Below are 26,822 nucleotides of genomic sequence, written 5' to 3'. Positions count from 1 at the left end.
CGGTCTATAATTAGCGATATTAGGCACTTTGACCCTTGCGTGCTCTAATGAATGGATACTGGGCTCTGGCTCTGCTGGAGCTTTGCCCTTATCAATTCTCGACGGTCTAACCGACAAGGCTTGTACCATCTCCCTGATCTCATTTTGACCAGCATTCACTTGAAGCTGCTGGTTCATAATCTGCTGTAAAGCATCTTCTAATATCGAAATCCTACCAATCAAAGTAGGTGCTGCATGATGTGACATCTGTTGTGTAGACTGCACTCTAGACTCACTAGGATTCACCCTAGAATTCTGCCCTTCTGCCTCCATAGTTTCACAATGGAGGAGGGTTTTTTTTTTTTTCAGTCTTTATAATTTTTCTTTCTTCTTTTCTCACGGGAAAACTCCAAAAGTACAGCACTTCCAAACCCCTTTTTGTACAGGAACAACTACTGCAAACTGAAAACCTGAAATATATGTATATATAAGAGAAAAGATGCTCCCTGGTTGTCTTCGAAGGATGTTCGCAACAATCCCGGCTGCTCAGCTTTAATCGATCACAACTTACTCAATTTTTGTGCTAACAGGCCTCTTAGATGTAGCTAGGCTCCAACAACGAGCTTCAACCAACAACAGCGTGGTGGTTCGACGGTCTACGGGGAAGAAGACCAGACGGAGCTTTTGTTTCGTGGTGGGATTTCAGGGTCACGTAAGGCAGCGAATTGTGGTAGGTGGAGCGTAGAGGTGGCGTGATCCGTCGAATGATTGCGAGCCCACCTACAACTACCATGCGCTAACAAAATTTTCACGTGCCTCCCTTCTCCGTCGATCCTCGTCCAACTGCGCTGTCCCAAGTTCAGCCGTCCGTTAATTTAGATCCTTCATAGGCCACGGTAGCCAACCTGCGCTGCGTCCCCTGCGCTCAAGCCCCGCTTGGGAAAACATCGTCAACCTTGACGACCTCCATCGCAGTAGTCCAGTGCCCACGTTTCATAGGCCACTTGCGCATCAGCGCGTTACGGGACCCCCACTAGGCTTTTACATCGACAGTCGAGAACGCCGTCGATCAGGCGTCGCCAACATCTCCGTGACCACCTCGCTTCGTCACAAAGTCTAGTCACGTTCACCCTTCTCTGGTCCTTTACCTCTCCACAAGGCTCTGATACCAACTGTCAGACCCTACTTTCTATAGCCTGGATCTCTTTTCCTACGTTCCTTCGTTATTTTCATGCTTATCCATGAGACCCTCAATTCCCTAGATAGTTCTCCTTGCCAAATGTCATCAATTTAGCCTCTCCACTTGGTGCACCTTTCTACCCCTCTCTTGGGGCACATTAAAAACCACTTGCCCCTTGGCATTATTGCACATTTAGGTGCACCTAAGCCTTAGCACTCAGAACTACCTAGTCAATGCCATTCCACCCTCACCTAGGACCTTGGCAATTACTTCTCTTGACCATTTCAATTACGCACATTAACTATTACAAAAGTTGGTCATCTAAGAGAAAATGCCCACCGATCTATCCGAGGTCATGCTATCTCGGCTAGAGCATAACAAAAGCATATTCATTTTCTTTATCTCTGACTGCACACTTGTCATCATAAAAACCAACCTGAAATCCTCCTCTATTGAGTGAGGACACTGAAAGAAAATTCTTCTTTATACCTGACACATAGAGTACATTTGAAATTCTAAAATCTATGCCATCAGTCGACACACTGAATAATGTCTCCCACTCGACACACTGAATGAGAAGAATTATTTGCACAAGTTATCTTCTTCTTGGTGAGTGAAAAATGCAAAGTTACAAACAAATTTTCCTTGGACGTGATGTGCTTTGAAGCACCACTATCAAAATACCAAGTATGTAGTGTCTCATCAACACTGAAAGAGCATTCATCCTTTGAAGGATCGTAACTGCAAGTCAAAAAAGCATATGGGTCATCATTATTAGTGGCTGTAGTATCTGAACTACCCACTAAAAAATCTGAAGTGCAAGTCAAAAAGGCATAGTGCTCTTCAACCAAGTTGACTGCAACATCTCCTCCATCATGGCAATGTGGACCTAATGCATCTGATGCAGCCATACTGGAATCCCTTTTATTTTCTCTGGCTATGCGCTTCTTGCACTCTCCAATATAATGACCTGGCTTCTTGCAATAATGACAGATCCCCTTCTTTTTCTGCTTGTTTGTATCACCCTGTGCCTTATAAGAAGGCTGTCCAGAATCAGCTTTATGCTGATGTGTGGGCTAATGTGCATGTGGCTTATGCTGCCCTTTACCCTTGGGCTTGAACTTAGAGAGCATAGCATGCTCGCCAGTCCGGGTTGCCATATTCTTGTGTGTTTGTTCCTCCTGCAGCAGAAGTCCTACCAACTCATGAAAGGAGAGAGGATTGCTGCCCCCCCTCAATGACAAATTCAGCGAGGCGTGGAAACCAAGATAGGACTCAAGAAGAGAGTTCAGAGTGGTGGAGATCATCTCTGAATCCGGAATGACTTCATCAATGTTCAGCAATTGTTCCCTGAGATCTTGAAGTTTCGTGAGGTGAGAATTCATGGAATCTCCCTCCTCCATATGTATATGGGAAAGTTCTCGCTTCAGAAAGGAAACTCTGGCATCGTTTCTTGCTGCAAACATACTCTCCAGTATTACCCAAGCTGCCATAGAAGTCTTACATGACCAAATATGAGGTATAATGAACCTCTTGACTGAAAGAGAAATTACTGAAAGAGCTTGTACATCTCTAGAGTCCCATCTTTTCTGCTCTGCTGTGGGAGCTCCTGGAGCGGCTGCTCCAATTACTTGTGCTGTATTTGTACCTCTACCCCTGCCTCCAGCTGTAGGAGTGACTGGTATGGGCGTTGTATCTGGTCTTTCTTCACCTCCATTGACATAATCCCAAAGATTTCTGCCAGCTAAGATATTTCGAACCATGAAACTTCACAAGGAGTAGTTGGTGCCATCCAACTTATCCTCCTGTGTGAGAACCCCGAACACCTCATTTGAGTTGTTCTGTGCCATTTTTGCCAAATAAACTCAGAAATACAGCAAACTGAACAAGTAAAATCCCTTCCTGGGATGTAAGATGCACAAATAAAATCTGCAAAGAAAGATATGCCCACAATGACAAATACTGTCAAAGGCTCAAAATGCATCACAATGCTCTGCTCAATGCCCAAAAATATGCAAATAGAATCTACAAAAGGTGGCAAAAGTCTGCAATTTGACTCGTACTGAGTCCAAAACTGTCTCCAAACCTCCAAACTCTTTTTTTACCCGCAAAATTGCAATTTAAATGCAAAAGCCCCAATTTCTTGTGGGAGATTGCATACAAAAGAGGGCAAATGGTCTGAAAGCCCCAAATGTTTCACAAATTGCACTCTGCCTGCAAAAGCCCCAAATTTCTGCAAGAAATTGCACCTGAAAGAGCAAATCAACTAAAAGCCCCAAATTTCTGCAATTCTCTGCAAAAAAATGCAAAAGCTCCCAAAATGCAAACCAAACAATGGTTGTCTGCGCAAATGCCTACCAAAAAACACCTTCCAAAGTCCACCTACAAAGAAAAACTCTGCACGAAGTACGGGCTCCTCAACTTGTACGGAAATGTTCGTACGGATGTGTACGGCGAATTTGTACGGATGGCACTAAACTTGTACGGACTTTTTTGTACGGGGCCTAACAGCTCTGTTGTACGTCGTCTTGTACGGATGTGCGGATTCCTGTACGGACAATCGATGCAGATCTGTACGGAACTAGTAGTGTGGCACATGTACGGCGGATGTATAGACTAGCGGCTAATGTACGGCTGTACGGAACAGTCCGTACGACTTGTACGGACAGCAACGCAAAACTGACGACGAGCTGTAGTACAGAAGTTGTTGGTACGGAACAGCCAACGAGCTGTACGGAACGGCCAACTATAGCTGTACGGAATGATTCGCAGGTACTTGTACAGGATGTCTGCGTAGGCTAGTACGGGATCAGTACGGACAAAGTGACGCAAGAGCTATACGGACGTGATCTGCGAGCACGGAGCTTGGAGTAGGGAGAGCTTGCAAGCAAGGAGCAGGGAGCAGGGTCTTGCTGCTCTGATACCAAATGTTACAAAAAGAGAGAGTGAGAGAGCAGGAAGCAAGAGAGCTGAACGTAGTGCTTGCAATAGAAGAAGTGATTGTTACAAGAAGTGTGGGATGGGTTTTGTCTAAGTGACAAAACCTTATCCTTCACTAACCGTAGTTAGTGAACTAACTGTGGTTAGGGAGAAAAACCTCTAAATGAGGGAAAAGTGCCCCTAACCTACTTATTACATTACATTGGTCACTGCTGAATTATAATAATAATTCTAACACTTCCTACTCTCATAGGCAACTACTCCATGGGGCTGATTTAGGACTGCACCAATGCCTCTCCCACTAGCATCTACCTCAATGGTGAAGGGTAAAGAGAAATCAGGGCATCCAGAGGGCAACCTTCCAAGTGTTGGAAGCTCTTTTTTGGCTCTGATGTCCATACAAAGGAGTCTTTCATTAGCAGGTCAGTGAGAGGGGCAGCAATCTTGGCAAAGTGCCTAATGAGTCTCCTATAAAGGAGGCAAGGCCAAGAAAGCCTCTCAGCTGAGTGACATTTACAGGCTGTGGCCATTCCATAATGCATTTCACTTTGAGAGAGATGGTCTTCCTTTGACTTGCTATAGATGAGAATATCATCAAAGAATACCAAGGCAAACTTATAGAGGTAAGACTGCGAGATTTTATTCATGAGGGCCTGAAAATTAGCTGGGGCATTTGTGAGGCCAAATGCCATCACCCTAAGCTGATACAATCCCCTTTCAGTTCTGAAGGCTGTCTCATTCTCCTCCCTCATCCTAACCTGATGATACCCTGACCTGAGGTCTATTTTGGTGAAGAACTTGGTTCCCCTCAATTCATCTAGGAGATCATCAACACTAGGAATAGGAAATATGTTCTTTATAGTCATTTTGTTGAGGTCCATGTAGTCAATACATATCCTGTAGGATCCATCTTTTTTCTTCACCAAAGGATAGGTGAGGAAGGGGGACTGCTATGAGTAATAAAATCTCTATCCAGTAGCTCCTTTACTTGCCTAGCCACCTCCTCCCTCTCCACTCTTGAAAACCTATAGGGGGTTTTGTTGACTCGTGGTTCAAGAGTGATGGAGGAGTCGTCAATTTCTCTTTGAGGTGGGAGATGATGGGGTAGATCAGCAAACACTTCTGAATATTGCTGTAACAGCTCTTTCATCTCTTGGTCCTCAACCAAGACCTCCTTTGTGTCCTCATACTTGGACAGCTGGAGGGCATAAATTGCACAAACATTCTTAAGGTCTCTTGCCAACTTCCTCCAAGAAATGACAGCCGACTTAGGTGCCTTAAAGCCTTTCAAAAATATATCCTTACCTTTATGGAAGAATCTAATATACATGTGGTTGAACTCCATGGTAATCTCACCACGTGCTCTCAGCCATTCACAGCCTAGAACAATGTCTATGGGCCCATATCCAAAGCAAATAAGTCCCCTTGGAAGGTATAATCAGGTGACAGCTGGATTTGGGTCGCCTGACAGCAGTACCTACTAATAGTATGCTCCCCATTAGCCACTTGTACTTGCAAGCTATGATTAATCTCTGTAGGATGCAACCTAACTGCTTGGACAAACTTGGAATTTATGAAGTTGTGGATGCTCCCACTATCCACCAAGATATGGGCAGGTCTGGCATTTTAGTCTAAGTGTTTTGGCACTATGAGCTCGCATGAATGCCGCATGAGAGATGTTGTACAGCTTAGATTGGGTATCCCAGAAGACGTGATCATCATCAACACGTGAATTCCCATCTGGATCTCTGCCAACATCCATGCCATCATCAATAACCTCAATCCTCCATGCTGCGGTATCCTAGGATGATTAGGTTGGCAGTCACCATCTACCATGGCGATCACACGGGGTAGACCCACCAGGGTCAAATGGGAAGGAGGGTTCCCTCTTGCATCCATGAGTAGACTCCCATCACTCATGGAACTCCGGCTCTGTTGCAGGGTCCCCTAGAAGAGGGTCATTCTCAATCTCAATGATCATACTGAATTTAGCTCCTGCCTTTGTCTTGCACACACCTCTATGTTCTCGGGTCCATTTTTCACCACAAAGATAGTAGAGATTTTTCTTCTTCCTATCCTCAATGATGGCCTGAGATAACTGTTTAGCCACATTGTCCTTATTGTCCTTTGAATCATCCTTGGGGCTGGGCCTGTTTGAAGGTTTTGCTTCCTCAACCTTACAGGGCTTCAGGGTGCTAACATGGCTTCAATAAAATGAGGGATATCTAGGGATAAAACTGACTGTGGAAGAGGGTACCACTTGCTTGGAAACCTTGGAGGGCTACTCTTGTTTATAGGCTTGCTGTCCATGTAGCCAATCCCACACACCTCTCCTTGGGGTTGTACTTATGCTCATAGAGCTCGGCCAACCTCATGGCCTCTTTGAGAGTGCAAGGGTTTTGGGCTGACACATCAGCAACTATGCTAGGATGGAGTCCATGAAGGAACCTGAGCAGCTTGCTTCTATCATCTATCCAATGGGCAAACAGAGATAGCTTCCAAAACCTTTTGATGTAGTTCCTTACTAAACCCTGCTGTGTTAAATCATACAATTCACACAACTTATCCTGAGCAAGGGGAGATACAAATGTCTGGAACATTTGCTCCTTTAAGTCACAACAACTTATCCAGAGCAAGGGGAGATACAAATGTCTAAAACATTTGCTCCTTGAAGTCATCCCAAGAAGTAATAGCATTACCTTCTTGCTGAATGTGCCTCCACCAAGTACATGCATAATCCTCTAAAAGTAGCACAACAAATCTTACCTTACTTGATCACTCTTAGGGCCCCATTGAAAATAATCTTCCATCTTACTCAACCATTCCTCCAGCTCATTGGCGGTACATGTGTCACCCTTAAACTTGGACAAAACAAGTTTGTCTTTGGCATCTTGGTGATTAGATCCATTGGATTCCATAGGATTAATTGTCTGCAAATATGTTGGAAAGACATGGCTGACCTGAGATCAGCTAGCAATGTTGAGTCTCTTACATGGGACATCCACTTCTGGACCAGCAACCCCTTGAGCATTGCTCCTTGGTGGCTCCTCGTTGCAGATGTATCTTTCAGAAATACTCCCCCCCCCTGCCCGCCCTCCCACCTCAAAAAAGAAGAGACTTCTATAGCGTATGAAAGAAACACCATGAGCAAGCTCATGGTAAAAGTACATCATGCAAAGCGTGAGAAAGAAAAGAAAGAAAGTTTATTAAAGTCTTCAGAAGACTGATGGGACTGTGAAAATCTTGATACAACAACCTGTGGTAGTGGAGCTACTAAACGAGCATCCATACCAATGCAAAATGCAGAATGGCAGTACGAAGTCCTAAGTACAACATAGTCATATCCATGGTCGAATATATATCAATCTCCGCATCATCATCGTCATCATCAGCGGCAGCAAGATATCAGGATGGATGAGGCAGTGGAGGCATGAAGTCAGCAATAGAGTGCTGTCGGCCACTCAGAGGTGTGGTCCTGGCACGTCTCCTGGTCGTAGCTCTGCGTCTAACCAGGGCTACTGTGGACCCTGTCGGTCGGGCTCTGACTCAATACGAGGACGAGATGTCCCCAAGTGTGATCTGTGTGTCAACCCTCTGTTTGAGCTGTCGGGTCACAGGCTCCGGGTCACGGTCATGTCGAGGCCTCGTCTAGTGGGGGTCCATGTGATCTAGCTAAAAGAACTCCGTGATAGAGCTCTGAGAGGGATCAGCCAAGGAAGAAGTCTGCTCCTGTCTGCTCGGAGCATCCTCTCACGGTGTCTAGGTGCCTCATGAATGAAACCTGCCAAACACCGCTGGTCTGGGTAGGAGAAAGAAAGAAAATTTATTAGAGTCTTCGGAATACCGCTGGGTCTAAGAGACTGAAAGAAAACCTGATACAAATCACAGTAAGGGTGGAGCTACTAAATGAGCATCATCACCCGTGCTAAGTCCTAAGTCTGATCATACATAATCAAATACATCTGGGTGTGACAATGAAAAGAAAAAAGACTGGAGCGGAGCGGAATCCTCCGTATGTCATGTCACCTTGGCTGGTCCATAGTCGGTAATGGGACACTGACATCCGTCAAGAGGTGCCATGCGTCTCGCTCTTCTGGAGGAGGCTCGACGCAAGACCAAAGCCACCGTGACTCCCCTGGGACGTGTCCTGGGTCTAAAAAATGACGAGAGGTCCCCCAGAGTAATATGTGTGTCCCCTCGAGGCCTCATGTGTAGTGTTGCGATCGTCGGGTCGAGGTCTCTGTCACGTCTGCGGCTAGAGACCGGACGATCAATATCCCTCGATGGGAAGAACTCTATGATCCTGGTCTGAGAGGTGTCTGATGGTGTGGTCAAGCCACGTTGCCTAAGTACTCTCTGTGTCGAACCTCCTCGTGAATGAAGGCCGTGAGGCATCTCTGATCTGGGTAGGCGAGGAATCTGAAAAGGAGCCCGAAGCCGTCTCTGAAGAGACAGTGGTAGCGACCTCGAATCTCGTAGTACACTGGGCACCTGAAAATAAAATGCTCCTCTGACTCAACCTCTTGACAGTCGCACAATGTGCATATGCGATGCTCCCTAGGGATCCCCTCTCCTCTACCGTCCTCTATGCGGATGCGATGTGATGATATCCGAAACTATCCGATGGAGATCCGTAGTGAGTGAGGCATATGAAGCTCAGTGTACCCTGGTGGTGTGATGAATCCCTCCTTCGAAATACGAAGACAGTGATCTCTGTAGAAGCTCAGCTTCACTAGAAGCTCCCTCGGCTCCAACCAGGTCCTAAAGGTGTGTAGCGCCAGGAGATCCTCTCGAATGACTTGGTTGGTGTGTGGCCCGATCTCAATTGTGGGTGGGAGTACTGGAGGGGCATCCAAACTGTACTGAAAAGGAGGTATCCTATCGATGTGAAGCCCTAGTCTCACAAACCATCTGTGAGTTCGTGCATAACAGCATCGCTCATCTGCTTCTGCTACCAACCTCACGGAGGAATCGAGAGCCAACCATGGCAACCTCTGTCTCCCTGATGTGCAGTCCCCATATGATCTAACCTGGTGTAGATATGTGATGCTCTGAAAGGTTGCATCTAGCTGGAGTGGAGAAGCACCAAACTCGGCCGGAATGATATGATGTGGTACAGAAGGTTTTCCCCGGATCATCCATGAGAGCATAACGATCTGCAAGCGCTCCACCCGTGTCCACTCTATCTCTGACATGTCAGGTCCCCAACAAGGGCTGCTATACATACCAACTGGTTAGACCGAGGAGTCGAAGAGAAGAGCCTTGGTCCAAGGATCTTGCAAGTGGGAGTGGAAGCATTGTCTCTCTAGCCAAGCCAGTGAGGCATATCCCCTGCTAAGTCTGGCCTGCATCGCTGGTCTCATCATGAAGATCGGGCCGGAGAAGATGGCCCCCAAGTAAGTGTATGAGGATACGATCTCAACTGGTGACCCACCGAAAGTAAACTGCTCCCGGGGCATGACTGCTCAAGAGGTCTTAGAGATCATGACCTTGGTCTTGCCAAGGTTGACCTCCAAATCATGGGATAAACAAAAAGCCTGCAGTGCATCCAGATGTCGCTGGAGCCCCTCGGGTGTGGACAACAAGAGTGCCACATCATCTGCATAAACAAGAATACTGATGATGATCCTCGCAAGTGAGCAACCGCTCCCTCCGAAAGTCCCCATGAAAGTCTCAACCTCGTCGATATAGAGGCCAAACAGGGTTGGTGATAAGGGACAACCCTGTTTGACCCCTCTGGTGCTCAAGATCTCATCTGTCCAACCTGCGCATGTCTGAACTCGGCCTCAGACTCTCTCATAAAGTGCCATGACTGCCCAAATGATCTCCTGGACAAATCCTAGTACCTGTAGGCATGTGATGAGTCGAGCTCGAGGTACTGTGTCAAAGGCTTTGCGGAAATCCACAAAGCAGCAATATACCCTCTCCTTCCGTGATCTGGCCTCCTCTATGACACTCCTGAGTGTGAGTATGTGATCCATAGTCCCATGGTCTCGCCTGAAACTGGCCTGACCCTCTGCTCAGGGCCCTCTCATCTCTGCGGACAGGCTGACCGACGCATCCAATACTGCTGCATAGATCTTGGACATCACCTGTTCAATCACGATAGTCATGGAGTTACTCGGGTCCATGGGATCCCTTGCCTTCTAGAGGGGGGTGATGATGTTGAGTGTCCAAGTGCGGGGGAAGCCAAGGCAAACAGTGTCATTGAATAGCTTTGCTAAGATCGGGGCTAACTTGTCGATCCCATATGTGATAAACTCAATGCATAGCCCCTCGTGGTCCTTAGCTCGACCATTGTGCAATTTCAATGTCGCGTCCTTAACTCCCCCTCTGGTGAACAACGTGCAAGTGGTGGGGCGAGGTGTGTCTATGAGATTTGGAGTAGACTGGTGTGGGACATCATAAAGATGGCGTGCATATGTGTGCCAAACTCTCATGTCGGTGAGGGGTGATGGAGACCTACGCTCAAGGAATCTCCGCCAAAATTGCGAGTTGTTGTTGTACAAGATGTTCAACAACTCCTCCTCATTTCAAAGAAGAAATGCCTGCTTCTTTCGACGTACGAGACGTCGGTACTTGCGTACCGTGTTTGGTGTGTTTGGGAGGTGATACTTGGTTTCAAGTCGGAGTTGTTGGCGATAAGCCTTGCACTCCGCATTGTACCAGTTGTTGCAAGGTATAGAACCAAGAGGTGGTGGTCTAGTGGACCGTGTGGTGTGGGGAAAAGCTTGGAGGGCAACCTCATGGAGTCTACGACTAATCAGGGCAGCATGGTCCTCTATGAGTGGTATGTGATCGATGTAGGTTAGGAGTCTATTTAGGTATCCAGAGTGAGCAAGGGAGAGGCTGTGATCAAAGTGTATGTCGTGGTAGGTGTCGTGCATCATATGTGGTGTGTGTGGTGTGGCTAAGTGTGAGGTGGCGATAGTGAAGAATAGGTATGTGTGATCAGCTCCTAGAGGGAGTGGTGCTACGGTGAAGTCGGTGATATGTGAGGTGAAGGTAGGGGATCCCATGATGTAATCTACTACACTAGTACCCCCCCCATGTGGGAAGCAAGTAAAACCACCTGAGGAAAGCCATAGGCCCCTTGTAGATGATGAAATCATGCATCCAACCCAGATCAAGGAACGCGTGTCCATAAGGTGTAATAGGCCCATGTCGGTCCGATGAGATCCTGGTCATACCTGCTCCATCTAGGTCCATGTCTGGTAGCATGATAGAGTCGTCTCGGAAGTCTAGGAGTGGTGCCTGGCACGTGCTTATCCTAGCATTGAAGTCCCCAATTAGGAGAACTTCCCCGCGAGCTGAAAGGTCTAGGATATTCGGATGTACGAGTGCATATGGCGATATCTGACCCTCCTCTCCTGCAACTCTGGCGAAGTGGGATGTGTCTGGCGGGAAGTAGCATATTGCTATGAAAAGGTCACGAGTGGCTGTACGTCGGATCCGAATCCACATGAATCGGGAGTGTGCATGCTTCCTCTCAACGGAGATGGCTCTAGCGAGGGAAGACCTGTAAAATACTGCGACCCCGCTTGATCCTCAAACTCCTCCTGTATCCCTCGTCTCATCCCTGAAGGCTGACTCCCATGTGTAGCCACTGACTATCGGTAGTGGACGCTGTAGGCTCTAGTGTGTCTCCATGTAAAAGACTATGTCTCGTCCTGTGTAAGATTCCGAGAAGTTCCCTGGGTCTGACCATAAGGTACCATTACACTTCCAAATGGTGCAGGCTAGGGTCTCGAAAACCTGAGTCTCATAGGCCCCGTCCCCCTAGGGGGTACGGATAGGAGCCCGACGGGTGTCGGTCAACAGCCTACCATCTTAGACCACGGCTCATTTCCCCTCCTTCCGGGAAACATCCCGCTACTCAATCTATAGTGGTGTCAAATCCTCATCCATGGACAAGGTGGAATGCTCTCGTAGCGGATGACTAGGGGCTGCTCTCAGTTGGGGTCTCTCCCAACACGTCATGCACCCTCTATGCCGTGGGAGGGTGCCGTGGTTGGGGACCCCCATGGTGGTGGTCACAAAGGTGATCGCCTCCTCCATGGGCGTCTTCGTGGTGCTGGTGCCGTCCCGCATGATCCGTCGTATCCGAATGTTGAGGTCCTTCGAAGCCCCTTGCTGCTACTCCTGTATGGCGACTAAAACGGTTGCCTTTGCGGGCTCCCGTTTCGCCACGTCCACCCATCTAGTTGTCGTTGCTATAGCCGACTATATCGTGGATATCCACGCCTCCATCTCTCTGACTGGGGTCCCTCCAGGCACTGCTCTCAGGGTCCCGAGCTCCTCTCGGAGCTGTGTGATGTCGTGTCTGAGCCCCTCGATAAGGGTGTCCTCCTCGTGTATAATGCGGGCCTCCTCCTGGGTGTATCGGACCTGCTCCTGAGTGTAATGTGTCAGATCTGCTTGATGGGCCCGGATGCTATGTATCTCAGCCACTAGGGAGTCCCATGCATTTGGTGGGGGCCTAAGATATCCTGGTCCAGGTGGGAACTGGATTTCGAGAGGGGTTGAAATGAAGGTGGGCTGCTGAGGTTGTATTGAGGCTGGGGACAACGTGATCTAGCGGGGGGAATGGTGTGTAGGAGTAGCGAGGCCGGACGAGGCGATGAAGGGTGGTTGACTAAGAGGTAGAGGGGATATCAGGGAGAATTATTGTGGAGCCGTGGTTGTTGGGGCTAGTGATGAGGCTATTGGGGAGGAGGCCTGTGATGATGATGCAAGAGAGGAGGAGAGAGGTGACGTAGATGATGTGGCAGATGCACATGATGGTGGCGAAATAGTGGAGGTAATCATAGAGGTCGAGGTTGTGGTGAGCAACATGGGCTTCGGGTGCCCCTTTCTTCTGGGCTGCGGTACTGTCCACTGTCATATTGCTGCGGTTACTGCGTTAGTTGAGTTGCTTTTGTGTTTTCCCCTTGTCAACGTTCCCCTTCCCCATCTCCTCGTGTATGTAAATTTGGACCGAAGGGTCTCCCGCCTAGGCCCCTGTCCTCATCCCCCTTTGTCCTTCATTATGGGAGAGAGAAGGCCTCGGGCGGAGGGGCTGCAAGCAAGGAGGCAGTAGCAGGCAAAGGAGCTACAGGCGGGGGAGGGGTTGCAGGAGGACGGAGCTGCAGGCGGGTGAGGGGAGCAACAGGAGCAGAGGGTCGGAAGAGGCAGCGGGCGGGGGACGCAGCGGACAAGAGAGGCAGCTGTAGGGAGGCTAGGCGGGTAGGGAGGGTGGCTAGGCGGGTAGACCAAAACGGGAATATCACTAGCTCTGATAGAAATGGGGTCCAAAGTAATAGAGGGCCCCTCCCGATCTGCAAGAGGTGGAGAAGCAGTAACTCTTCTAGCCAAAACCTAGCGAGGGACAAGTGTGGAACTTCGCAGGTGCCGAATCAGAGGGCACTACCAAAAGAATCACTCTCAAGAATCACTCTCGAGGGCGAGAAAGGGCCGCATCAGAAGCATTCTTGGGGCGTTTCTTCATGTTTAGAAAATCTCTAGCAAAGTGCTGACTGCCAAGAGATCCTATAGATCCGACAATCCTGCTTTCCCACAATCTCAACTCTCTGCTGAAAAGAGTGCCAGCCATTAGGCCGCTGGAGCATGATATATTCATAAAAAATGTTAGGGCCCTCAAATACAATAACCTAGCTCTAGGAACCCCATCTGACCTAATCGCCTCTGTCGTTGAAGAGGGAAACCAGAGAGTAGAGGAATCTCAATGACAAACCCAAAAGTAGTCGATAGTGAACCAGGCCCAAACCTGAAAAATCTGATATGAGAGAGAGGTCGTATGTGCGTCCTCCTCTACTTACTCAAATCCTAGAGAGAAGGGCTTGAAGAAAATCTTCCTAGAACCGAGCTCAGAGGACTAGCCTTAAGCGTTGTGCTCGCGGCACCAAGAGTGTCAAAGGCCACCTGAAAGAAACGTTAGTCCTATAAGCAAATATCAAATATGTGTGGGATAAGGTCTGAAGGTAAGGCCACCAACATCCAATCCCTAACCTATGATCTAGAGGGTAGGCACCCATGAATGCATGTGAAGAGGGTGGTGAAGCTCTCAAACTCCACATCCTTTTGCAAATGTTGCAACTCATCTTTTGAAAAAATACATGTTCTCATGGCCAATGGAAGTCAGCAAGGATTGACTGAAATGGGTCAACATTCATCAATCGAAGGTGAAAGGCTAATAGCCCATAGAATGGCCTACATCTCCTCTATTATTGGGACGTAAAGATTGAGAGGCCAACCTTATGCCCACCAATACGAAGTAAAATCCACTCTGTTATACAGAGTTTGATGGTGCCATGTCCCACCACAAGAGGGAGAAATGAATCTGAAACTGAAATGCATGTTCTTTTCCTAGGAAGGAGACCAAAGAGTGTTACTGGAAAGCAAATTTACATGAATTTGCACAGTCTTTATCATCCAACTTGTGTTCCTGAATAAGAAGAATTCAATGAGAACCCCAGTGACATCTAGATGAAGCTGCTACCAATCAGCTGCCTTGGGCGGCGATGAGAAATACCGGCAAGGCCCTGAATATTCCAACTAACAATCCCCATTGACGAAAGAAAGTCTACTAGTAAACCCTACCCCACCTAGTGGCGGAAACACACACCTCTTGTGAAGTAGGTCTCTTGGAGTAGTGGAGAGAGCCCACAAGGGAAAGGGGAGGCGGGATAGGAGCAGCAGGGCGAACAAGGAGGGAGGCAGCAAAGCGGAAGGGGAGGGACGGAGGGGCAGGCACCAAGGCAGAAGAGGAGGGGCAAGGAGTGAGGGGTAGGTACAGCAGCATTGACGACAGGGGTGACGGGAAGCACGAGCTGCAGCTCAAGGATTGGATCATAACGAAAGCTGTTGTTATTTTATATTTCAATTGTGACTTTTTTTTCAATTTCTAAGTGATAATTGAATAGATCATGAGCTTGACTCTGACAAAGCTATCTCACAATTACCAAGGCGTTGTCACAGCACCAACACAAGTTAGAGAGTCGTCCTATCACATCTGTCTTCTTGGAAAAAGTTGAACACTCAATCCACACCAATTACTCCATCCAAAGATGCTGAGTTCTTCCTATTCAGCTTTCCAAAAAGATGCTTAGAGAAAACAAACTTGTCGCACATTTCTGAGAGTGACAACTTGCTTAAATGTGATGAGCATAACAGCTATGCCATTCTGGCAATTCCACTTTCAGAACTACCTCATTGTTGCAAAGGACTTCTATTGTGATATGCAAAGTATAGATGCTACTTATTAAAACTACACTGCAGTTCAAACCAATGGCATGCTAGACGTTATGTACTTGCTGCCATGTGTTAGACATTTCATGTGTCAGAAAATGAAAAAGACCAGATAAAGAGTACAAAAATGTTAGAGATGCAACGGAAAGGAAAAAACTGCTTGCACGAACAATATGACCATGCACTTTTTGGGAAAAACATGAGAAACATAAAAGCTTACCTGACGTGCAACACGACTCACATTCAACGACTTTGCTACAGTCATCCATAATTCTTGTCCTAGGGAGCACCAAGTTTTACTTGTGAAAGAAGTTGAAGGAAGTAGTGCCATGTCATCAAGCTGTTCCCACCTGCACAAAGACAAGATTCCTGTCACTAAATTTGCACAACATTGTCAATAAATTTGCACAACATTATCGATTCACTATATTCTCCTCTTTCGATTAACCTTTTGGCCTCAGCCAGTATGATCCCAATTAGCTCAAATTTATATTTTCTGCAAAGCTTTAAAGGAGATGAATGTTCAGACATGCAAAGTAAAATCTCAAACTACTTTCAGCACACAAAGTCAACAGAACTGTAAACAACACGTTGCCAACCATGATAACCCAAGAGGGTCCTAACCCTTCTAAAATACCTAGGGCCCAGTAAGTGAAAGCCAGGCCATTGAGCCCGAAGTAAGGAACGAAGTGGAGGAGGAAAACCTGCCCAAAAGTTCTGATATCCTAGTCCAAATGATCCTGGTATGTCTGGAATCCAAAGACCGTGCTGAATAGACTCAACAGCTGATAAGGACTGTGGACAGAGGGGATCTGCTCCAAAAGTACTGATATTTACTGTGATCCCTCCATCAAGAGAGTACATTTTCTATTCCTGAGGGATTCCCAAAGCCTCCTCCAAAATAACCTCTGTATCTCCAGGGTGATCTGAAATCTCTCCCAATGGTGAGCCCTGCCAGGTCTCCAATCTCTGGTAGTAATCTGAAATTTCCTAGCATTACTTACTGGATAGGGTATGTCCCATGTGCTTGCTGGCACTATTGACATGGAATAAGAATGTCCACCATCTCCCAATGTAGCTAGCATCCTTCATCAACACTTTGGGTAAGGCAGGGATCATCATAAGCATAAACTAATGTTCCTATTTTTATTTTTGTGTATCCAAAGAACATAGTAGTAATCTCAGAAAATCAACGAGATAGGCATGACATGAAGGTTAAACTAGGCAAAAATAAGGCCATGACCTTCGACATTTATGAGAGTAGACGCAATCCTAAGGCATTCGCTTTAGGGGGGGAGCAAGTGAAGATTGTCCAATCATCTATTAATTAGAATACAACTTCCCATAGCTATAGTTCAATATAAAAATAAAAACAGCCACTCAATCACAATTGACTAGAGGACATGTAGCCCTTGCCAGGTTGGATTCCAAGCGCACCTCCAACATTGTAGACTAACTCCCTCCTATCCCATTCATAGCTATGGCTGGCAGCATTGTATATAGCACAATCTAGGCAAACAGACCAACGAGATCATGAATGAAATGGATCCAAAAGGTTACGGCCCAAGGGTCATGACACTTTGAATAACTCATGCAACATAAGCAATCCAGCCCTCATTATAGTCCTACATCCAAACGTACACACACGGACCTCCTTACTTGAACCATGCTTGCCAGTATGGTCAGTTTGAGGGTGGTAGACAAAGGGGGGTTTCCATTTTCCGAGCAAAAACCCCCGAGTGACGAGCGGACAAAAGGTGGGAGGGTCCAAATATACAGACTCAAGTCATTTTGGGGGAGCAAAAAAATCCAAATTATTTCAAGAAATATGTAAGTAAATATTAAATATTGATAAATAGATATAGATATAAATATACCTTTATATAATATACATATATAATGTCTAAGTGGTGACTTATTTACAACTTTCAAAAATCCTTTCTTTTCCGTTCACCATTGGTTGAATCATTACAGTTCCTCAGGATGACCTAAGAAAAATATATAATACCTTTTTAATAGACCCTCTAAGTGTATTTTGCCAGAGAAATATGGTTTGAAGAGGTTGCCCCAACCCATTCCACCGGCGGAATACCCTTGGAGAGCCTACGCAGAAGGGGTCATAACTTTTACTCCTTAGCTTAGATTGAGGAGCTGTAAAAATCTCATGATCTATGCAATGGTAGGCTTAAAATTACACTTTTTATAGTTATAAAAGAGAGAATTTAAAAATTTCAAGATGTATATGAGAGTTACAACTTCTCCCTAAATTAGATTATGGTAAGAAAGAGTTCAATAGAGACCACATTTCCTTAAAAGTACTTAGGTTTGGAGAATTGGGAATATTTTAAAAATCCCTCCCTTGCCTTCCCATATTTAATAATGTATTAGAGATTAATTTATGATCAATTATAATGGCTTCAAGTATGAGGTTTCCAATATCTTTTTCCTACTCATCCAAGGAACATGATATACATTGTTATATAAGAGCTTCAAATATGGGATTGCTAAAGATTAGGGAAACTCTTTTAAATTGATTGAATTACCATAATCCTCAAAGAGAGTATGGTAGGGAGGTACATATAGGAGTTTCTAAAGTGTGCACTATTTGCTCGCATATAGATGATGTTCTCTAAAATGAGGGTTATAATGAAAAATAAGTAAGTATATGGTTCCATAAATGAAAAAATTAAGAAAGAATTGTATATTCCTTTGAGAAATATACAAGCATGGTTGGTGTAAAAAATTATCGCTCGGACTTTTGTGCTCGTAGGTTTTTGCTCGAAAACTGTGCACATCCTAGACAAAGGCTTCCATGGTTGCACTTTTGACGCAGAGGAGCTACTATTTCTGCTATCTGCTGCTATTTTAGAGACTAGGAGAGCTGAGAATAGCAAGAACTAGTAGAAAACATAGAGATAAGATAGAGGGAGGATCATGCTTACTTGAAAGAGGGCATGGGGACTGGCTAGCATGGCTGCTAGAGGCTGCTGTCCTTCTTGCATGTACAACTTGCGGTTGATGCTTAGGAGGTACAACTCTCAATGGAAAGTGCGCACTTGTATTAATGATCAATGGAAATGAAGTATAGCTGAAGCCCCTTTTATAATTTTGCTAAGTGGGCCAGCAACACCTTTACTTATGGGATTAGTAATAACAGTTGCCATGTGGCAAGCCCACAATAAAGCCTAGTACACAAATATGTACAAATGAGTACTGAATTATGTACAATAAATGTGACCCCATTTATGTGCTAACTAGGTCCCCATTTGGATAGCTATTGCCAACCCTAATGTACCCTACTATTACAATGCTCCCCTCCCTACAGAAATTTTCCCCTCAAAATGAAGGCAAGTAACACAACAGAGAGAGTGTAGAAACAGTCCAGCATGGTAAAAGCAAGAAAGCATGGAAACCATAGGAGGAAGCTTTTCTGCAACTAGAATGGATGGTCCCACATGTCTCTTAAGTAGGGAAACATGAAACACATCATGGATCTTAGCAGTGGCTGGTAATCTGAGTTTATAAGACAAAGTCTCCCACCCTTTTTAGAATCTGAAATGGGCCATAAAACTTGTGAGCCAATTTAGAATTAGTGTTGCCCCTTAAAGTGGCATACCTATGAGGATGCAGTCTGAGGTAAACCCAATCTCCCTCTTGCTATTCCACATGCCTTCTCCACTAGTCTGCATAATCCTTCATATAGGATTGAGCTTTGAGGAGATTATCTTTGACCAACTGCAAAAAAGCTTGCAACCTATCCACTTCATCCTTGGCATGTTGGTTGAGAAGGGCTTGGTCCCTTATGTGGAAGGTCGTTGGACTTGACAGCCATGGGGACATACCAATTGAGGTATGCTTGGTAGAATTAGAGCAAAACTCTACTAAACACAGCCACCCGTCCCAAGACTTTTGAGTATCAAAGCAAAAATGCCTTAGGTACCTTCTCAAATTGGCCATCTGTTTGATGATGATATGCTGTACTTGGAGCCAATTTAGTCCCAATCTGGGAGAAGAGTTCCTTCCAAAACCCACTCATGAACTTGGCATCCTATCCATGTAACCTGAATATATGCTCCACAAATTGACCAGCCACTTAAGAGGAAGTATATGAAGTGGGCTGTTTTCGTCATCCTGTCTACAACTGTAAATATATTTGGTTGTAGTAGGCAAACCCACAATAAAATCCATGCTTATGTGAGTCCACTTTCCCCTAGAGATAGGTAAGGGTTGTAAAAGGCCTGCTGGAAGCGTATTCTCAATCCTATTTTGCTGGCAATGCATGTAGGCTCAAGGAAGCGGAAGGATGCACAAGAATGGAGCAAGAGCTGAAAGCCGTCACATCAACTATGAAAGAATGAAAGTACAAAGTACAATAAAAGGGAGCCCTAGGATAGAGTGTCTTAGTGGTATCACTAGTACTAGGTGTCATAAGACACTAAAAGTACTAAGGGACCTAAGTGCCAATAACTAAAGCTACATGGCACATACCAAGGCCCAGAGGGCATCAATACGACCGGGAGATGAGGGCCCACAAACCCCCCTCCATGGTATGGGCTGAAGTATTCTAGAAACGTCTCAGAATTCTGGTATTTTTTGGTCATGGTGGCACATGTTCATCCCAAGGGATATAGCCACGTATGAATGTACAAGGTATACCAAATCATGTGACAAAGGGAACCAAGTGTAAAGCCTGTCGAAAGACTTCAAACTTGGGATGAGGAAGTGCCTTTGTAAACATATCTGCTATGTTATCCGCCATGGGAAGGTAGGACAACTCTATGTCTCCTGCTGACAACCGCTCTCAAACATAATGATAGTGAACCTCAATGTGCTTGGTACGTGCATGAAACACTAGATTACGCGCAATAGCCAAAGCACTCTGGCTGTCAGTGTAGACCATAGTGGAGGATGTCTAGCGGATACCAAGATCTACAAGTAACTATCGAAGCCAAACACACTCTATTGTAGCGGTGAAGTATGCCATGTACTCATCCTCACAACTGGATGTGGCAGCTGTTGGCTTCTTCTTGCTGAACCAAGAGATACATGAACTGCCAAGCAAAAAACAGTTGCCGGTATGTGACACTCTGGTGTCGGAACAACCTACCCAGTCACTATCTGTGTAAGCATGCATGGTAAGTGAACCCTAATCACCATAGAAGAGGGCTAAATCCTGAGTGCCTCAGAGATATTTGAAGACTCTCTTCACTGCCTGCCAATGTTGTGAACTGGGCATGTGCATGAACCTGCTGAGCTGGGATACTACATACTGTAAGTTAGGTCTGGTGTGGCACAAGTAAATGAGACATAACAACCTACTGGTAAAGGGTGATATCACATGGTGTGCTCCGATCATGAGCTGAAAATTTGAAGCCAGGGTCCACTCGAGCAGAGATTGGCTTGCAATCCTCAAACTGAAAATGATGAAGGAGCTGTCCAATATACTTGGACGGTGTCATCATAACACCCCCTTCAACATGAGCAAATTGAATGCCCAAATAATAGTGTAGATGTCCCATGTCTGACATTTCAAAAGCTTGCTGCAAATCAGCCTTGAAAGCTGCAATCTGCTGAGTATCATGGCCAATGATCAGCATGTCATCCATATATAAAATCAGCACTTAAAAATCAGATCCAATCCCACGGACATAAAGAGTGGGCTCAGTTGGGCTATTCTAAAAACCAAGGGACAGTAAGTGTGCATGAATTTTGGCATACCATGCTTCAAACCATAAAGGAATTTTCTCAGCCGACATACCTTGTTTTCAAAGCCAACAGCCTCAAAGCCATGAGGTTGTGTCCCATAAACTTCTTCCTGCAAATCCCCATGAAGAAAGGCAGTCTTGATGTCACGTTGGTGCACTTACCAATGGTAATGGGCTGCAATGGCAATGACACATCTGATAGTAGTAATCCTAGAAGTGGGAGAAAAGGTCTCGTCAAAGTCAATGCCTTGTTGTTGGGCATACCCTTTTGCAACAAGACAGGCTTTGTGTCGATCTATGCTGCCATCAAATTTCCTTTTTGATTTGTAGACCCACCGGGTACCAATGGCATGCTTGCCAAGAGATAGATCTACTGATTCCCATGTGTCATTTTTTGCAACAGATTTTAGCTCAGCTCTCATTGCATCCAACCACTCTTTGCTGTCAAAAGCATCTTTATGGCATAAAGGCTCTTCATTGCAAGCTGTAGCAAGGAGTGCAAAATCAAGAACGTGACCATGCATCTGTCTATTCCCTGATCTTGTCCGGGCAGCAAGAGGTTGATCTTGTTTGCTGTCCCTCAATGTGTCAGGAAGCCATCTGGGAACTTGCCTTTGCTGTCTATTAACAACTCTTTCTTCAATCACTGCATCATGAATATTGGGATCATTTTGTGCTGGAAGAGGAACCTGCAAATCAGCATGTGTTGCTAGTTGATCATTGCTTGTTGGAGGGCCTGCAGGAGGCTCATGTTGCTGGTCAAAGTCCCCCCTGAGGGAAGAAGAGGTAACCAAGAGTCAAAGGCATCAAACGTGTGTCAAAGGCATCAAACATGTCAACTTCTGGCTTTGCTTTGCAATCCACAAGAGGAGAAGCTGAATGTTCTGCAAAGATTACATCTCTACTGACAATAATCTTCCCAGTATTTGTTGGGAAACTGAAAAGAAAGAGTAGAGTGGACACAAACTCAGAATACTTGCATTATGGAATGAAGAAGAGTGAAACTGAAAAGAAAGAGTAGAGTGGACACAAACTGAAAAGAAAGAGTAGAGTGGACACAAACTCAGAATACTTGCATTATGGAATGAAGAAGAGTGAGGTCCTTATGTAGGCACCTCATACATGCTCACTGACATCACTGATGACTTCAGAGCTCCACAATCATCTCCTCAATCTACTCCTAGATTCTCTCAATCATCCTATGTGGCTTTCCACCACCTAACTGTGCTTGTGGGCACCTAACTGTGCCTCTAGCACTCACACATAGAAACCAAGGTGTGCCTGAGGCATACACCTTGAGATATCCCATCAAACCCCCCCTCAAGGGAGTGCCTCAGGCTATGTCAAGGATACCGCTAGCACAAGGTGTCTCATGCCATCTCATGGTGGTCATGGATCTATCAATGGCTAGGGTCTCAAGCTAGCAAGGGTTCCCATGGGTGTAAGGTAAACAAAAAGGGATACAAAAAGACCTTACAATGGTTATCTCCCCTGCATGTACATGCACACAATGTCTGCAGGAGGTACCATGGAGCAAAACATACACATGGCCTACATCATAAGGTGACCAAAGGTGTTTACAAAACACAATAGTTTATTTCATTCATTTTGGAGGACTATCCAGGAGCAGAGATGATTTAAAATGAATAATCTTCAAAGGATGCCTCATCTTGTGGAGGCACATCAACTGAAAGTAGATTGGCATTTTCTGTCTTTGAAGTTGCTTCCTTTTTGGCAACCATTATCTTGGCAATCTTCAACAAGGAAGCCATGTTGGCTTTTTCATCCTTTGTAGCATAACAAGACATTGCTTTATGTTTTGGCTTTTCACATATTTTGCATAAGCAAGCCATGAGAGGGTCTAACCCAGGTATTGGGCAGTGTCTTCTCTCTTACAAGGCTAGAATAACAACTGATGCTCACTGACATCACTGATGACTTCAGAGCTCCACAATCATCTCCTCAATCTGCTCCTAGATTCTCTCAATCATCCTATGTGGCTTTCCACCACCTAACTGTGCTTGTGCGCACCTAACTGTGCCTCTAGCACTCACACATAGAAACCAAGGTGTGCCTGAGGCATACACCTTGAGATATCCCATCAATATTTGGTTGGTACAACTGATACCCTCTGCTCTCCTGGCTGTAACCGATAAATATGCATTTGATTGCCTTATCATAAAGTTTATATCTCAGCTGAGATTGTACGTGTACATATGCAAGAGACCCAAAAACTCTCATGTTTGAAAGTGAAGGCTTCCTGCCTTTCCATGCTTTATAAGGTGTAACAGTCCTCAATGCCCTTGTAGGTAATCTATTAAGCACATAGTTGGCACACATCACTGCATCAAACCAAAATTTATTGGGCAAGGACATGGCCTTAAGTATGCATCTGGCCATCTCCATAGTGGACTTGTTCTTTCTTTTAGGAACAGGATTATGCTGAGGAGTGTAAGGAGTAGTGCTTGAGTGAACAATGCCCCATGAAAACAAAAATGCATCAAACTCCTTTGACACATACTCTTCCCCCCTATCTGTGTTGAGGGTGACAAACTTGCATCCTGATTCATTCTCAACCATATTCAACTACCTCTGAAAGCATGAGCACACTTCAGATTTGGCTTTTAAAGCAGAGACCCAGCAATATCTTGTAAAGTCATTAATCAGAGTCATAAAATATTTGTACCCTCCAATCGCATTTGTCCTCATTGGGCCACAGACATCACTATGCACTAGCTGCAATTTCCTCTGTGAGAATTTTGGACAATCATTTTGAAAAGGAAACCGATGCATCTTACCAAAAGACAACCGATGCATCTTACCCAAAAGAGAACCCTCACACACATGTTTGGAAACTGTGTGAGTTATAGGTACATCATTTGCCATGCCCTGTGAATGTAATTTGGCAAGAGCTCTATAATTTAGATGACCCATTCTCTCATGCCGAAGATGAGTTTCAGCAAGCTGTGAATCTGAAATAGCATATGCCTCAATAGAAAGTGCAACTGAATGATAATCAAGCTGATAAAGCTCCTTTTGCAAAGTGCCAGTGAGAACTATGGCATTGTCATCACTGAGATCATATACGAGGCATCTGTAGCCATCAAAATCACTCTGAAACCTAAAGTGGCAATTGCTAACATTGAAATCAAGTTGACTTAAATTCCAGTCACAAAAAGAACATTGGTCAAAGTGACAGGATGGTCTGATATGGATGTGAGCTGCACATCTCCAATTCCTTTTACAGCATAGGAAGCATTATTGGCACATGTGACAGTCCCCCCTCGAGGTGCAACAGCCAAGGAATGAAAACTTTTTGCAAGAGGTTATAGCTTGGAAGCACCACTATCAAAATACCAAGACTGTGCATCATTAGCAAAAAAGAATGCATCAACTTTGGAAGGATCAAAAGAACAATGGACAGCCCATGCCCACTCAACCTGAACAGCATGTGCATGTGAGGCATCTGTTGGCTCATGGGATTCAATTGCATGTGAGGCATTTATTGTCAATCCTGCTTTCTTCTTCTCCAAAGCAATGTGCTTCCTACATTCTGAAATTTCATGCCTTGGCTTGTGACAATAGTTGCATCTTTTCTTCTTTGACTTATCTACTGCATTTTGGGATGCATTGGAGGAATTGCCACTGTTAGGCACATATTTAGGCTCACCCATGGGCTTGGAAGTCTTGCCTTTTCCTTTCTACTCTGAAGCAAATGCATGATCAGGAATTGCAGCTTGCCTATTGGCACGGCTTTGCTCTTCCTAATACCTGATCAAATGAGTAGTGGTCAGGATTTCCACTGGCCACTAGTCTAAGGGTTGTAGCAAACCCTTGATATGTGTCTGGCAGTCCATTCAATGTAATGCTAACAAGCTGAGAATTAGGCACCACTTCATCAATATTTGCAAGTTGCTCCATGAGGTCCTTGACCTTTGTTAAGTATGTATCCATAAAGTCACTTCCCTGCATGCTGACTTCCTGCAATTGCCTTCTCAAATATGCAACCCGTGCCTATTGCGAACCTGATAAAGAGAAGCTAATTTATCCCAAGCATCCTTTGCTGTCATGCATGACCGGATGTGTGAAATAATGATTCTCTTGCATGATAAAGCAATACATGAGTGTGCATTGCTCTTGAGTAGGAGTAGTGACAGGAGTGCTAGAGGAAGAAGAACCAGAAGGATTCCCCCCTAAGGAGTGTAAGCAGTAGGGGCAGCCACTTGAGCATTGGTTGGCCTCAAATCAATACCTGAAACAATATTCCAAAAGTTTCTTGCAACTAGAATATGCTTCATAAGGTAAGACCACATAGGATAGTTGGTGCCATCCAACTTATCATCTTCACAGAAAACACCAAACAAATCACCATTGTTGCTAGCCATTGTAAATAGCACAAGTAAAAGTGAACTGACCAAGTGATGCAAAAATAGCCTCAAGGCTTTCAACTGCAAAGAAGTTGTCTTGCAAATTCACCCAATGCAAATCTGAGCTGAATCTAAGGAAGATCACTGCAAATAGAAGCTAAGGCAAAAGCCCCACAATCTGAAAGGGAAAAATGGGCAAAAAGAGGGCAAATGTGAAAAAGCCCCAAATTAAGCTACAACTTTGCAAATGTGACCAAATGTCCTGCAATTTCTTGCCAATTTCACTGAAAACCACCAATTTCATATCAAAGCACGTAAATGTCACTGCTATTTGAGCAAATGTGGCAAAATAACCTGCAAATTTGAGAATATCCTGTAATCTGCCTGCAATAGACCCAAAAGCCCCAATTTCGGAGGGGACTTCTACTCAAGGTAAATGCGCCAGCCCGCAATGTCTTGTCTCCTACAAATTTGTAGCCCAAATGCAAAAGCCCCAATTTCTAGAAGGGAAAAAAATGCAAAATCTGTGCAATCTTCCTGTAATGTCTGTCAGTTTATACAAAATGTCCCAAATTGTGATTGCACAGGTGTCCAATACAAAATGCACGGACTGCAAGGCAATTGTGCGATGGGAAGCACAACTGTACGGCAGATCTGCCGTACAATTGTACGGACGATTGCAGGTACGTACGATGACACTTGTACATTGACGCAGGTACTTACATTGACGACGTGCGATAGATGAGTGGCACCACATTTGCGTCGTACGGTAAATTGTACATTGTATGGCGACGCAAAGTTGCATGGTTGCCCACACAAGCCGATGCAGGTACGGTTGTACGGGCGATGTGCAAGTTGTACGGCTGTCCACACAGGTTGTACGGCTGTTCCACAGTAGAAGAAGCGCCAACGTATGGCAGACCTATACCGAATGAGTTGCGTAGAAGCTAACGAGGATATGCAAGCAGGTGAGAAATGAAGCACCAAGAGCAAGGAGAGCAAGCAAGGGGTGAGCAAACGCCAGGAGCTCGAATGCTCTGATACCACTGTAGGCTCAAGGAAGCAAAAGGATGCACAAGAATGGAGCAAGAGCTGAAAGCCGTCACATCAACTATGAAAAAATGAAAGTACAAAGTACAATAAAAGGGAACCCTAGGACAGAGTGTCCTAGTGGTACCACTAGTACTAGGTGTCATAAGACACTAAAAGTACTAAGTGACCTAGGTGCCAATAACTAAAGCTACATGGCACATACCAGGGCCCAGAGGGTATCAATACGACCAGGAGATGATGGCCTACAATGCACACAGCCCTTAACATAATTCATGACATCTTTCCATAACCCCTTCCAATAGAAGCTTTGCTTTACTTTGTCATAGGTCTTACCCAAACCAATGTGTCCAT

The 26,822-nt window shown here is 45.3% G+C and overlaps 1 protein-coding gene across 2 annotated transcripts in view; it reads right to left on the bottom strand.

The window, feature by feature from the left end:
• The window catches only part of LOC147894087 (Met-10+ like family protein / kelch repeat-containing protein), a 101,865-nt gene that overhangs the window by 37,110 nt on the left and 37,933 nt on the right, over nt 1-26,822 (bottom strand). For both annotated transcript variants that reach the window (XM_087384987.1, XM_087384988.1), the window contains one exon: nt 15,567-15,696. In XM_087384987.1, the coding sequence (XP_087241113.1) occupies nt 15,567-15,696 (130 nt within the window). The remainder of the gene's footprint in view (nt 1-15,566; nt 15,697-26,822) is intronic.

This window comes from Dipteris shenzhenensis, chromosome 14, assembly GCF_047967505.1.
Source record: "Dipteris shenzhenensis isolate YYH24624 ecotype China chromosome 14, Dip_SZ_1.0, whole genome shotgun sequence".
NCBI classification, from domain to species: domain Eukaryota; kingdom Viridiplantae; phylum Streptophyta; class Polypodiopsida; order Gleicheniales; family Dipteridaceae; genus Dipteris; species Dipteris shenzhenensis.
The sequence above is the reverse complement of the archived record's forward strand: the minus strand, read 5'-3'. Positions and strand labels throughout refer to the sequence as shown.